Consider the following 15049-nt stretch of genomic DNA (forward strand, 5'->3'; position numbering starts at 1 on the left):
AGCTAATGATAATCAATTTAATATGTAGGTTGAAACACAATCATTAACTGAAACGGAAACAGCTATGTAGGAGGGTTAAAACCTGCTTCCACAGTGAGGTTGCTGAAGACAGTTTAATGTCAGTGGTCATACACCATGGCAAGACTGAGCACAGCAACAAGACACAAGTTAGTTATACTGCATCAGCAAGGTCTCTCCCAGGCAGAAATTTCAAGGCAGACAGGGGTGTGCTGTTCAAGCTCTGTTGAAGAAGCACAAAGAAACGGGCAACATTGAGGACCAAGGAAACTTAGTGCAGCAGATGAAAGACATGTTTACTTCCCTTTGCAAATGGACGATGTCCAGGAGTGCTATCAGCTCAGAATTGGCAGAAACCAGTGGGACCCAGGTACACCCATCTACTATGTGGAGAAGTCTGGTCAGAAGTGGTCTTCATGGAAGAATTGTGGCCAAAAACCATACTGCCAACGTGGTAGGCCAAGCAACTATGCATGAAAAAACAGGAACTGGGGTGCAGAAAAATGGCAGCAGGTTCTCTGGACTGATGAGTCAAAATGTGAAATATTTGGCTGTAGCAGAAGGCAGTTTGTTCGCTGAATGGCTGGAGAGCGGTACAAGAATGAGTGTTTGCAGGCAATAGTGAAGCATGGTGGAGGTTCCTTGCAAGTTTGGGGCTATATTTCTGCAAATGAGGATTTGGTCAGAATTAATGGTCTCCTCAATGCTGAGAAGTACAGGCAGATACTTATCCATCATGCAATACCATCAGGGAGGCATCTGATTGGCCTCAAATTTATTCTGCAGCAGGACAACAACCCCAAACATACAGCAAATGTCATTAAGAACTATCTTCAGCTTAAAGAAGAACAAGGAGTCCTGGAAGTGATGGCATGACCCCCACAGAGCCCTGATCTCAACATCATCGAGTCTGTCTGGGATTACATGAAGAGACAGAAGCATTTGAGGCTGCCTAAATCCGTAGAAGAACTGTGGCTAGTTCTCCAAGATGTTTGGAACAACCTACCTGCCGAGTTCCTTCAAAAACTGTATACAAGTATACCAAGAAGAATTGATGCTGTTTTCAAGGCCATTTAGATTTTTCTTCTGTTCATTCACTTCTTCTGTTCATGCATTTTGTAATTGATAAAAATAAACTATTAACGTTTCTATTTTTGAAAGCATTCTTATTTTACAGCATTTTTTCACACCTGCCTAAAACCTTTGCGCAGTACTGTATATTAGGAGAAATGTCAGTCTATTTTATTTTCATTCTTTGATGACACAGGCTTGTAACACAGCCCGCTGTGGAATTATGGAATTGCATTTTTAAAATACGTTTATACAGCTGCATATACAGTACTGTGCAGAAGTCTTAGGCACCCTTAGGCACTTTATTATATATATATATTTTTTGTGTGTGTGTTAGTATAAAAGAACACATTTGAGATTTCCAAATAATCATTTTACAAAAGATTTAATTTTACAGAGACATTTTAGCATTTAATTTTAAAAAGTAACATTACTGTAAGCAATTGACTACTTTTTACATAAAAACTTGATCAAGGCTGTCTGTAGAAGAACTGTGACAAATTATCCAACATGCTTGCAACAGCCTCCCTGCTGATTGTCTTCTAGAACTGCAGGGTAGCGCTGGCTATCTCAGAGAAATTATGCAGTCTGTGGCGGTCACAAAAAATAATGATTTGATTCAGTTTTTAACAATTCTGTAAAATTACTAAAATGTAAAATAAAATGTAGAGTACGTTTATTTATGACCTTTCGTTGAATTATTTTTTAAAGAATCTTATCTGTACAGAATGTTACACAGGTGCCTAAGACTTTTGCACGGTACTGTATATACTGAAGAAATTCAGGTTTAGCACCTTGTTCATGGGCCTCCAGTTAGCCTAACCTGGATTGTGGGAGGAAATGGGAGTACTGATACAGGAGGGGAACATGCAAACTTCACAAAAGTCCCTCTGCCAGGATTCAAACTTAGTACCTTCTCACTGCAAGGCGACAGCTACTCACTGCACTGTGCTGCTTGAGGTACTTCATTATATAGTGCGTTTTTAGAATTCCCAACCGAAATAATGTATATACTGAAACCAGACAGCCTCACAGCGAGACAATATTAAAGCATTTTCCCCATATCATGTCATCACTGTCAAGATAACCATCAAAACAAGGCTTTGTGCACAAGATGCAAGCTGAAGAGCTGCTCTGTGCATCAGGGGGTGGGAATTTTCCTGAATCAGATGTCGGAGCATTTGCAAATAAATATATTACCAACAACAATGTCTTTTTTGTCTTATAAAGTTTTTTTTTTTCAGTAAAGACTTTACTTCCTTGAAAAAGTATAACATTTGCATTTCACAAGTATCATATGAAATCATATGTAACCATAACCAAAAATAATAATAACGAAAGTGAAAAATGTGTAGATCATCTTGTCTTGATCTACACTTATTCTCCGGTTCACTGGGGTAATTTTAACTGGTAAAATATGTGAGTCACTACAATGTCTGTTACATAAATTATGTAATCAAAAGCAAACACTCTGGGGTGTTCCCACCTTGTAAGTCTGCTAACAGACAAGTTAAGGAACACACTGTCTCAAACATTTACAGTACTCAACAGCACATACAGTGCCCTCCATTATGTTTGAGACAAATGAATTGGGCTAGATATATTCCTGCACAACAGGAGCATTATTTCAGGAAACACTTGGGCAAAAAATGACTTCATGAATTTATGGTTAGTTAGCAGTGCATCACCGGTAATATTTCCAAACTCCAAATATTTCCAAGGCCTGACAAATGGTGATTGCATGCATCAATACCAAGATATGAAGCAAGAGGCTACTTGCTGAACAGATCATCCTGACTATAGGACACTACCTGGAGGAATGGCACGGAAAAACTGTTGCCTGCAACATGCCGCAATCATGTTAATTTGGCTACTCTGAATTTCTACGACCCCACTGCTGTAGTACACTGCTGTACAATTAGCGCAGCCGGGGCATGTTGATTATAAATGCATCAGCCACAATAACTTTTCATGTAAAGTTGTACATTCCGTGTGTACCATGCACTTATTCGGTCATATTTAGCCCATCCCTCCCTACCTCCCTGTGAACCTTAATTGTTGTCTTTGTGATTTACGTAGTGTTTCGGTATTTTTAGTTGGCTAGGTAAGCAGTATTTGGATAGTTAAGTTTGGTCACTTTTGCTTTGTTGTTTGTTTATTTGTTGATTTAAAAAAAATAATAATAATAAAATAAAATAGGCCCTGGTCCTTATCTTTGTTGTATGGGTAGCAATTGAAATTGTACTTCCCTCTAGGGTCTTTCAGCGCACTAACCCTGGTTATGGGTATGCACTTTGTTGTACGTCGCTCTGGATAAGAGCGTCTGCCAAATGCCAATAATGTAATGTAATGTAATGTCATCAATGTCTTTCCAGGCATCTCCCACTACTTTCGACTGAACTGTAATCACCAGGAATGTCCTAGAACTGTATCGATGGTCTATAGTCATAGCAAAGACATGCATCTTCTTACTAGATGAAAAAAAAAGCTGCAATATCTGTATATAGGATTATTATTATTTTCTTTTTTTTAAGCATTAACCGGTTAAGACGTTGCCCTTTTCTGTCAAGTGTCCATTTCGGTTAACCGATAAATCGATTAACCATTCCCATCCCTAATACTAAACATGACTACTTTCATTATTTCACTTCACAGACCAAGGTTGACTTGTATCAGAGTGATAGCAGGAGCAAAGTGTGAAGGGAACGGCAGCAGAATGAATTTTTAAACCATGATGCTTTTGTTCGATGTTCTTCATAATCTTCCTCACCATCCGTGGGGACAATGTGCATTTGAGTCCTCCTCCTGGCAAGTTTCCAACCATTCCATACGTTTTTAATTTTTTATTGCCATCATAGTGGTAAGTGGAATGTTTACCTATTTATGTATTTTTCTGTACTCATTACCAGACTTGTAAAGGTCAAGTACCACCAGTCTCTTGAATTGACAGTTCTTTGGCTTTTCCCATGCTGATGCATGACAAAGGGATTATGCTCATTTTTATAGTCTATTACAGCGTTACTCAACTCCATGTCCTGCGGGCTGCAGTGTCTGCAGGTATTTGGTCCTACCATGTGCTACACTACCTGATTTCACTAATTATTTTACCTGCTTGGTGTAGTAGAGTTGAACAGTGGTGCTCCAGTGTAATAGGATGGAATGACACAATATAGTTTATTTAGACTGGGATTAACTAAATTAAAATGTTGTAACTTTGTTTGATTTTTATTCACAATAATTGTTAGGGGTGGTGATAATCTTGACACCCATGGTTTTCAGAAAAAAAATAGATTATTTAATAATCAAATTGACTCCAAAGATAGCATGAGGGTTAACTTAAAACCTGCAAGCTATATCATAACTTTGTTATTATAAGGTTGGAGTACAGTTGGAATGTGGCACACAAACTCAATCACAGTCATGTGCACACCTGCGTGTACACACACACACACACACACATACACAGTGTGCAGATAGAGTGCAAAGTCCAGTTGCTGTGCAGTCCAGCTCTACAGCTCTGTGAGCTGCATGTCTGGAGACAGGATTAAGGGCAAGGCCACCTGTGACTGGGGAATGGAAATGTGTCTTTATCAGTCCAGGGACTCTCTGTCCCTCCTGTCAGAAATATGACAGGAATCTTCAGAAAAGCAAACTTTCCCCCAGAGTCACGCCATGGAGTCTACAGATACTGACCAGCCAATGTTCCTTTTGATCCACTCTGCTTGTTAACTGCAGGAGTTTGTAGGTGTATAGGCTGTAGTATTGCAGAAAGCATCCAGTGCTCGGACATGTTTTCAGGGTTGACCCTTTGTCACGCCCCTTTAATGAAATTTCAGAAGATGGAAGGTTTTCATTTCAGCTGCAGGGAGACGGAACTCTCAGATGGAACTGCCCGTTAAGAGTGCTTAGCCGAGTATAGAACGTACAGAATTTGTGTTCACAATGCTCCCTATTTTACTGTGCTCTGAATCTCCTGGACAATACCAGACACCTGCTCTTTGTTTTTGGGCGTATTTATTGAGAATACATGACAGGAAAAAAATTAATTCAGCACAGGTTCTTATCCACAGTGACAAGCTCTCATGCAGAGGTTCAAGCTATCATGCCCGTATACAGACAGTAGTGCAAGCTTGTTGTGCTTCTGCTTATATTTTCTTAAGAAATTCCCTTCTGTGAGGCACTTTCAGTACCCTGCTGTAAAAGTGGCATCTAAACAGTTCAATTACAGGACATATGGCAGTGGACGGTAAAAATATTATTCTTTATTGGGTTTCACAGAATCTACATCTACCTGCTCTTTATGGCCACCTCTAATCTAAGTCTTTGGGCCTACAACTCCCACAATCCACCCCACCAAACTCAGCTCAGGCAGGGATGTGCTGTGCCTGCTCTGCAAAGATCCTACATACCCTTTGCTGTAGTTTGAATGGGTACACACTCAAATCTTCTTACAGTAGCTATGTCTAGTTTTGCAGGGGTGTCAAAATGCCTAAATGCTAAATGAGTTGACCATCTTGGGGGTGGTCGTGAGAAGATCATTTCCATTGCCAACATAACATTTTAACAACAACAGCAGTTGTCTGGCAGTCGGAGGGTTGCCGGTTCGATCCCCCGCCCGGACTGTGTCGAAGTGTCCCTGAGCAAGACACCTAACCCCTAAATGCTCCTGACGAGCTGGTCGGTGCCTTGTATGGCAGCCAATCGCCATCGGTGTGCGAGTGTGTGAGTGTATGTATGAATGGGTGAATGAGAAGCATCAATTGTACAGCGCTTCGGATAAAGGCGCTATATAAATGCCAACCATTTACCATTCACAATAGGTCATTTTGGACTTCTAAATGTCAAGAGAGGAATAGCAGCAACAAACCCCTTTAAACCACAACACTGTGTATCCCTCCCACTTCTCTGTAAATGCGCTGATGTGAAAACGCCATTGGCTGTGGCCATTACAACCAATTTTCAACCAATGAGCTTGTTAAATGATTGTTTAGCAATACAATGTTTTGGCTCAGATTGTCAGGCTGTCAACTGCATAGGCAGTAGACACAGGCAGAGGGTGAGTCAACATGGTAGTGGACCTTTTTCAATGATAGGAAGGCATTTACAATGGTTTTGTAACAATGTTTTCACACAAAAATCTTACCCATTGTACCTTTAAGCAATCCAAAACAGTGTTTGTACATATTTCAGTGTCTCTCCCAGTGATGCGACTGATTTTTTTATTTCAATATACATTTAATTAAAAAATTATGTTTATTTTGTGTACAGAGCATAGAGTAGATACCTTTCCACAGAGTACCCCTACCACAACGGTCAGAATTGTATCATGTCACTATAAATGACTACCACCTCTTCAGAATATCAGACAGCAAAGAAATGAGACCACTAAATTCAGAAAAAAGATGCAAGAAGAGAGGATAAAATATTGAGTTTAACATTAAACAAGCTGGCTAAAATAGTGTTATTTACCCGCTGCTCTGTGACTGGGATATTTAGGAGTTTCATTATCTTATGGAGATAGTACATTTTAGTTTTTAATTACTTACTCACCTAGGCCTGTTTTATACAGACATGGTTTATGGCGAGGGTTCTCAAGCCAGGCCGGGGTCCACTCAGACTCTCTGTGTTTTGGCAGATTGGCTACACCTGTATCGTTTGTGATGGCTTCTGTATTATCAGTGATGTCACTGACGACAGGACAGCTCCCACTGTCACCACTCTCCGTAATCTCATTTGCATTTACAAGGCCGAAAGATTCGATCTTTTTCTGACGCTTTTAGGTGGTTAGCTCCTCTTATGTCTTATCTCTGAAGAGGACATTTAGCTAGGCTAGTCATTTGAGGTAAATCTCTGAATACATAAACAAATCCACTTGGCCAAGCAGCCAATCCTAGTGAGATCACGGCCGATCAAAACACGGTAATTTCATACCTGGAGTTGATTACTAGGCCAAGGGGAGTCCACGCACCTCACAAATGTATTGAATCATTGATGTTTGAAAATGGAGGGCATATGCAAACTAATTTTCCATTGATTTTTAAATCATAGTAAATATCATAGAAAAATATCATAGCGATATTATATTTCTGTATAGTTTTAGACGGGGCGGCTCGCCCCCTCTGATGTATTGAAGGGGAAACCCTGTAAGTATTATTCCAAACAATGTCTATCGCATATCATTCTGCTTCTTTTTTAATTATTTTTTTTATTTAGTCATGAAAAAAAACATGGAGGATACATGCTAATAACAAATATAAGTACCATTAGCAGTTCGGTCCCAAATATAAGTATTCTTTGCAGTTGGGTACCAAATATAGGTCCTCTTAACACTTAGGTACCAAATATAACTACTATTAGCAGGAGAGGTCCCAAATATAAGTACTCTTAGTTAGGTACCAAATATAAATACTAGCAGTTAGGAGTGTATTAAATCAATCACTGGTCCGGTTCCGGCTACAGAACTACTGGGTTCTGTGTAACTCCCACAATGCAGCCCAGGAACTGGTCCCATGGATCTGTCCATCTCCCAGTGGCGGGGGTTGCTGCAGGCTCTTCAATATAAATACTATCAATAAAAATTAAGCAGTTCATTCCTGCTGTATAAACACAATTAGAGTGAGTTAGTCTTCCAAAAAATGCAAACTGCTATAAATTAAAAGACCTAAAGGCCTCCCCTCGATGCGCCAGACCAATGGCGGCGAAACGTGACCTGTAGACCAACGGGGGTGGTCCGCCCACACCAAGGTGCTGCCTTCAGCCCCGCTCCTTTACCCTCGCCAGTCCCGTGGGGGCAACACACGGCAAGAACGGGTCACAGGCGACAGGAATTTGCCATGGAAACAAGAGGGAGAGGGGGGGAGGAGGTAATGCTGTGGGCAGGGTCCCCCTCCTGGCCCAACCGGCTCTCATTTCAGGATGAGGAAAAACCCGAAATAAATTAAACTACAGACAAATGGAGATCTGTGCGGGGTGGGGGCAGGACAGCGGGCGGGGCTGGGCTGTCAGTCATATGGGCTTGTACAGGAGGGTGGTGACGTACTTCTTCTTGTAGCGATGAGTGGCACTCAGGACCATAACCCCATCCTGCACAGGAAGGAATGCGAGAAACGGTGCGTCAAGGAAACGGCCCACTGCGGGGCCAATCAGAAACATTCCCTGGGGTGGTGTACGTCAATGTTCCCATGGTTCCCATCTGACCAGGGGCGTGTCTTACCTTGATGGACAGCGCGTACAGGTGATTAAGCATGACGTGGTTGGGTTCTGGAAGCAAGGCGGGATCACACTGTCCCGGGAAAAAAAAGCAGAAGACGAAACACTCATGTTTGCAAGCGTGTAGTCACAGTGTGCCAAAATGAAGCCTGCTTCATCTAATCATCAGGAACACATAAGAGGCTACGCTGCAATCATCACTCTGGGTAATGAGACTCGGGTCCAGTACAGAGGAGTGTGTGTGGGACTGACAGGGTGGCTGCACTCACAGAGGAGTGTGTGTGGGACTGACAGAGTGGCTGCACTCACAGAGGAGTGTGTGTGGGACTGACAGGGTGGCTGCACTCACAGAGGAGTGTGTGTGGGACTGACAGGGTGGCTGCACTCACAGAGATGCCCGTGTCTTTGTTGAGGATGACCTGCAGTAGGTGAGGGGGCAGGATAGGGGGGGACTTGAACCTCTCCTCCTGTTTGGGGATGTAGGCATCCTGATGGTAAGGACCTGGTGGAGAACTGGAGAGATCTGTACACACACACACACACACAGTTTTTGCTGCGTAAAACTGAGGGTAGAAACATATGACACAGTGTAAGGCAATTAACAGGTGGTTCATGAAGACCACTTAGGCACATTACTCTTTCCCTGTGCCATTCAGCGCAAAGAGAGGGTGCAGAGAGAGGGGGTGAGAGGGAGAGGAGGAGGGGGAGGGAAGGAGAGGGACAGAGGAGGCAGAGAGAGGGGGTGAGAGGGTGAGAGGGCACAGAGAGAGGAGGTGAGAGGGAGAGGAGGGGGAGAGAGGGTGAGAGGGCACAGAGAGAGAGGGAGAGAAGGAGGGGGTGAGAGGGAGAGAAACGGGGTGAGAGGGTGCAGGGAGAGAGGGAGAGAAGGAGAGAAGGAGGGGGAGAGAGGGAGAGAAGAGACGTGTGGAAGAGGAGAATTGAGAGCGCTCTGCAGTACCTGACATGTCTGAGCATTTCTGCGAATCCACCATGAGGGCGTCAAACACCTCGAAGTCGGTCTTCTTCACCTGGATGATGTTGTTGACTGTGCCCAGCTGACTGGTCACCACTGGCTGAAGGGAGGGGCAGAACCAAATGCATCACAAGCCTTCTATATTACAATGAACTACAAATCCCACAATGCCGAGGCCCGATTACAGACCCCAATGAGAGTGCGGCAGGAAGGGAGAACTGATAACAATAACAGGGAGTACTGTCACTATTGCGTCTATAGAAGTAAAGTTCTGGTCATGTTCTATAAACTATGCCTGTTACTAGACGGCTCGATGTCACTAGCCCTATTGGTGGAGATGTGATGTCACAGCGGCCTGTAGCGTAGTGGTTAAGGTACATGACTGGGCCCCGCTAGGTCGGTGGTTCGATCCCCGGTGTAGCCACAATAAGATCCGCACAGCCGTTGGGCCCTTGAGCAAGGCCCATAACCCTGCATTGCTCCGGGGAGGATTGTCTCCTGCTCAGTCTAAATCAACTGTAAGTTGCTTTGGATAAAAGCGTCAGCCAAATGGCATGTAATGTTAATAGCTCTGTCAGTGATGATGAGTCTGACAGTGATGATGATGATGTATTGGACACTCACCTCTGCAGGGTCATGGGTCCACTGCCCATCCACATAGAACTTGTACTGGTGTTCCCCTTCAGGCAGATCCACGATTGCTACAAAGGTGTTCTGACTGAGATACACACATACGCATATAACATATGTGTTAATCAGTTTTATTTTTCCTGCATAAGTAACACAATTATTGTGAAAAGCAATTATAAGTTAAAACGGCATTTAAGAACATCTTCTGCCTTTCTCCACTTAACTGTGTGCAGAAAGCCATAACAATAACCACTAGACTCACTCTTTGTATAACTACACACTTTCACTATCACCTAGCAACCATCTGTCTCCCCATTTCACTTCTGTTCAGCAGTTTGACTCTGCAAAAATACCAACTTGCACAGGTCTTGTTTTCCACTCACTCTTACTCTTGTCTCTACGGCTGACTCAGATTTGCTTATGGCATTCCATCTTATTGGTCAGTCACTTGTAAGTTACACTGTTTGCAAGTCGCTAAGGCTTCACCTCTGGATTCAAATGACTAAATAAATCCGGCATCGTGCTGCCCCCTGGTGGCGAAACGTACGCACCTCCGTATCAGAGGAATCTTGTTGGCCCAGTTGTTGAAAGACCCGGACACAAAGACGTCCTTGCCATCGCCTGTCCAGCGGAAAACGGTGGGTCGGTCCAGTGGGCCCTTATCCCCCGTCTCCAGCCCCTCCTGCCATGCCAGGTACTCCTCCTTCTCCAGAGGAGGCTGAGGAGAGACAGAGCCGCACATGTCAAAAGGAAATTAAAACAAAAACAAAACTGTTTCCCTGTCCCAAATACTTTTGCGCAGATAAAACTGATTCTTAATACATTTCCTGGACAACTACTGGCGAACGAATTAATGAATTAATGACTTCTTAGGTGCACCTCCATGGTTGCTGTTATGTGAGGTCGGATAACTGCTTCTCGTGAAGCCCGGGTAGATGGATTTGCCCTGAGTTTACAAGAAGGAACTCCGACTTCTGAGTACCGTTTACTTTTTCTAGTATTAGGTCGGAAAATCACGACTTCTCGGTTGTCTGGACCGCAGCATGTGTACTCTATACTATACACATGCAGATGCAGATGCGCACGCACCCACGCATACACAGGTGCGCATCTCCCCAAAGGCTACATGGTTATTCCCGGGAACTACAAATGGCACCACTCAGGTCCCACTGTCCAGAGCTCTAAACTTAGAGCTCGACACAATCCTGCGCTACTGATAGCCTAACACCAGAAGCGCGCGTGCCTTACCTTCAGGTCCTCCCCGTGGAAGATGTCCGCGTCCTCAGGACTGTCCATGAGAATTTTGGGCCGGTCCCCTTCCTTGGCCCCGCGGCTGTCTCTCCGGTGAGTCTTCTCGCCCTGACCCATGCCGCCCCGCTCGCTGTTGGTGTTCCCCATGGTCCCGTGTGTGTTGACGACGGCTTGTACTGCCGAAAACCATCAGTGTGCATTTCTTCAGCACTGACATGCACAAACTCACGAGAGAGATCTCTTTGAAAATCTAAAAACGATACTAACGATAACTTTGGCTAATTCCTGATATACAAAAGTTACCCATTGTACTGGGTGAAGAACACGCAGTCCCACTCACTGCATTGTAAATATGGCAACCTGTCTTTGACACAGACGCGCAATGCCTGTCAACATCTGCAGTAATTATTATTTACATATTGCACTTCAATGTGGCAAACAATGGCAGTTTGTTGCTGTTAATGCTGTATGTGTGTATATGTGTATATTAGTTACAAGGTTGTACAGTTTGTACAACTGCTGTTGTTGTTCTTTGTAACAGTCGCCTTGGCAACACAGTTAATGCCATGCCATTAAAGCGCCTTGAAATTAAAGAGAGAGAGAGAGAGAGAGAGAACGCTAGATAGATCTACCTAAACAGCGCTCCAGCAGTCGCAAATCATGTGCATGTGTTATACATGCACAGCAAACATTTCGCAGTTCCTCTCCGCAACACGGCTATTGAAGCTAGCCACCAATTAAATCTGAGGCGCAGCTTTCATATAGCGGGCTGATTGGAGCTCCAGACGTGTGCTATTTAAGAAAATTCAGCGATACGATACAACCGCCGTTTTCCTACGATTCATTATAACACGGCACCACTGCACAGAACATGCATATGTACAGGCAATAAATGTTCCCACGTCGTTGCTCCTGTCCCGCTGCACACATACACCTTCTACCGCGAAGAATATCTGCACACTGCACAATTCCTGCGATCTGACCTGCAACCCCGAGACATAACAAACGCATCCAAGGGCTGAATTTATTCCACCCAGCATTCGCCGTAAACATCAAACATTCTGTGTCAGAAACAATTAATTTGTAACATACCTACGATGTGATGTAGCTACGTTTTCACAACATATGACGGAGATGATATTATTTCGCCATCTTTGGAGTGTCCGATTAAAAATAACCTTCGTCGTCATTGCTACGTAGCGGTAGCCAATCCCCCTTTCGGGCACTTCCGGCTCACGGATAGAGATGTTTTATTGATAGCAAGATAGCTCACTCTACCGTTAACTATGTACAGAAGGTGAGACTAAACCACATGCATTGTTCACATCGAAATAATGATGTAATGAATAATAAAAAAAACGAATTATTTAACCATTCATAAGGTTCCTAGTTGGATGCCTCTTGGGAACAGCAATATTTTTTTTCCAGGAAAATAGATCATCATCTAGTCACCAAAATTGAAGAGAGAAAAAACATAATAAGCAGGGATTTTCTCAGGTTAAGAATGAAAGCATGACCAGACTTATTAGCCTATCTCATATTGATTATTTTTGAGTGCCTCTGATTCTGACAATGTGAATCTGATTTGTATTTAAGCCCAGTCTAAAAGAAACAGTCAACTTGAGACGAGACTTTACATAGCCAGCTTTGGAAACGCTAGCTGACGAGCGCAGACGTTCTAAAACCGGACAGTGCTTTCTTCAAAAACGTTGTAAAGCTTTCCCACCTCGTCTTAAGTCGGCTGTTTGGTGTAGACTGCGCTTTACGCTTTAATGGAATTAAAAAATACAGTCAATTAGATTCAAATACAGTCAATTAGATACAAATACAGTCAATTTGATACAAAGCAAAGTCATAAACACCGAGTAGCTGAAGTTTTCCTTCAGCTTATCTCCAGCGTCTGTTGCCCTTCTTTTGATATCTGAATGTGTTGTGACGTTTCTTCTCATTGATTACACCGATAAAAAAAAAAAATCGAAATAAAATAGGACTGATTTTAATGACGTCCCCTAGAAGGTGACAGAGGAGCATCAATGATATTAAACATAGGCAATGATTCTGATTGGTCGGTGTCAGTTTAGGCCTTATGACATGACTGTAGAGAAGGACCTGCTCGGAGTCACAGGGAATTGTATTTATGTACACATAATATGCACTTCTGTATATGCAAGATATAATCTGTGCTGTTTTGTAATTCAAGTATATAAGCCTGAGTTCTGTACACTGTCTATAAAACAATAAAAAAAAGTATTAAAAACAAGGCTGCCAGACATGGGAACTCTAACCAAAATCCTGGGGGCTAGTGAAATATCCCCCACGATATCCCTTATGCCCCAGTATCAGTGCACACACTTCTGCTCTGATCAGTGTGTTCTCAGGGCTATACTATTCTTTCTGAGACAGCCGGCTCGACGACACAGAGGACAGTTATGCTGCAAATGTACAGACGCTTGCTCAAGCATAAACTCGCGGCAACAGCTGTGCTGGCCGGACGGTGAGTCGTCTGAGCATAAACACGTTTCTCCTCTGCGCCCGAGGTCAGATACGGGGATGGGGATGGGGATGGGGATGGGGGGCAGGGGGGGTCAGCTTGGAATGACACCAAATGTCTCGGTTTCTGAAACTTGTCACTCCAGGCCACAGGCCTGTCTCACGTGGCTGCCAACCACACGTGTACCCTGAAGTGCGTAAGATGGGCCTGATTTTCACACCACACACCGGCAGCACCGTGGAAAGTGGCGTGGTTGTGGTTCTGCAGGCTTGTCTATGAGTAAAGACTGATTTAAGGATGGGCTTGAGTGTGGGAGGCATCAGAGGGACAGATTACAACTCAAATAAACAGGGATGGAAATCATCGTCCTCATTATTTAGGACAAAAAAAGTTCCCAGGATGTTGATATCTGATCAGGTCTGTAACCCGAGTTCTGAAGAGCTGCAGTGTGTGCAGCCTTTCATTGTTACTCAGCACGTGAGCTTCACATGTGCTTACATTTACAAAGTAATAATAAACAAATGAAACAGAGAAAAGAGATAACATACATTTACATCTGTGAAAAGTGTGCTGGTCCACTGTAGGTTAGTTTAGAAGTGTCACTCAGCCCTTTCCTTTGCAGAGAGCGTTCCCAGAAATCTGTAATCCTTCTAATTCCACACATTATCCACTCCCAGATGTCCACTGCACTCTAGGAACTGATCTACAAGAAGCCTTCTCACCCAATTTCATTTCTCATAAATCACTGTTAAAATTGCAGAAATGTTCAAGAGACAATTTCTCGTTTTAACAGTTTTAATAGTTTCAGTACAATACTGCACTAATAGATGTCAGTGGTGCACAGGCAACACGGACAGTAAATCAACTTTGGAATCAAATTAGTAACCGATTTAAGTTTACCCCAAAACAAAGTGACACAATCACTAAAATCACATTTCATGCACCTCTTGCTCATCAGAACTGTAACGTTTACACTTTGAATTCTGCAGATAGAGTGTACAGACAAGTAGCCTACTTTGCTGATCTCATCACTGTTTGAAAAGTTTAAATTTCCGGCACTGTAGTATAACCGGACTTGCATCCTGCCAGGTCCGTCCACCCAGGTGCCAGCCTAGGGGACTATCTGTCCTATATTTAACTAGGGGCCGGCGATAAAATTACAATATCGGGATACACAATCTTCCGGACTCGGCAAATTGCAGTTGATGTGAGTGTGAAGAGACGGAGAGAAGAAGCAGTAGATGTAACGGCAGTCCAGGCCACACTGCCTGCATCTGCGCCTGCCAGTAACTCGCTGCTAACGAGATCCCAGTTTGCGGTGAATTTTAATCTGGCACAGATAAGAAACATCGGGTAAACGAAAACAAATACAGCCTGGTGGTTCGTAACCGTGGCCTATCCGCTTC

General features: G+C 43.3%; 1 protein-coding gene across 3 annotated transcripts; it reads right to left on the reverse strand.

Annotated features, from left to right (window-relative positions):
- Window positions 1-6294: 6294 nt before the first annotated feature.
- On the reverse strand, window positions 6295-12368 carry LOC133141961 (5'-AMP-activated protein kinase subunit beta-1-like). Of its 3 annotated transcripts, none has more exons than XM_061262811.1 (8): window positions 12245-12368; window positions 11150-11328; window positions 10453-10619; window positions 9896-9989; window positions 9257-9371; window positions 8688-8821; window positions 8303-8371; window positions 6295-8172 (listed from the first exon to the last, which is right to left on the reverse strand). In XM_061262811.1, the coding sequence occupies exons 2-8, from the start codon at window positions 11297-11299 to the stop codon at window positions 8095-8097; spliced, it is 807 nt and encodes a 268-aa protein (XP_061118795.1). In that variant the 5' UTR covers window positions 11300-11328; window positions 12245-12368; the 3' UTR covers window positions 6295-8094. The 3 variants fall into 3 exon arrangements, with proteins under 3 accessions (XP_061118795.1, XP_061118794.1, XP_061118797.1); XM_061262810.1 differs by having other exon boundaries at window positions 12136-12265; XM_061262813.1 differs by lacking the exon at window positions 12245-12368 and adding an exon at window positions 11785-12069.
- Between the last annotated feature and the right edge of the window lie 2681 nt (window positions 12369-15049).

Source organism: Conger conger, chromosome 12, assembly GCF_963514075.1.
Source record: "Conger conger chromosome 12, fConCon1.1, whole genome shotgun sequence".
Lineage (NCBI taxonomy): Eukaryota > Metazoa > Chordata > Actinopteri > Anguilliformes > Congridae > Conger > Conger conger.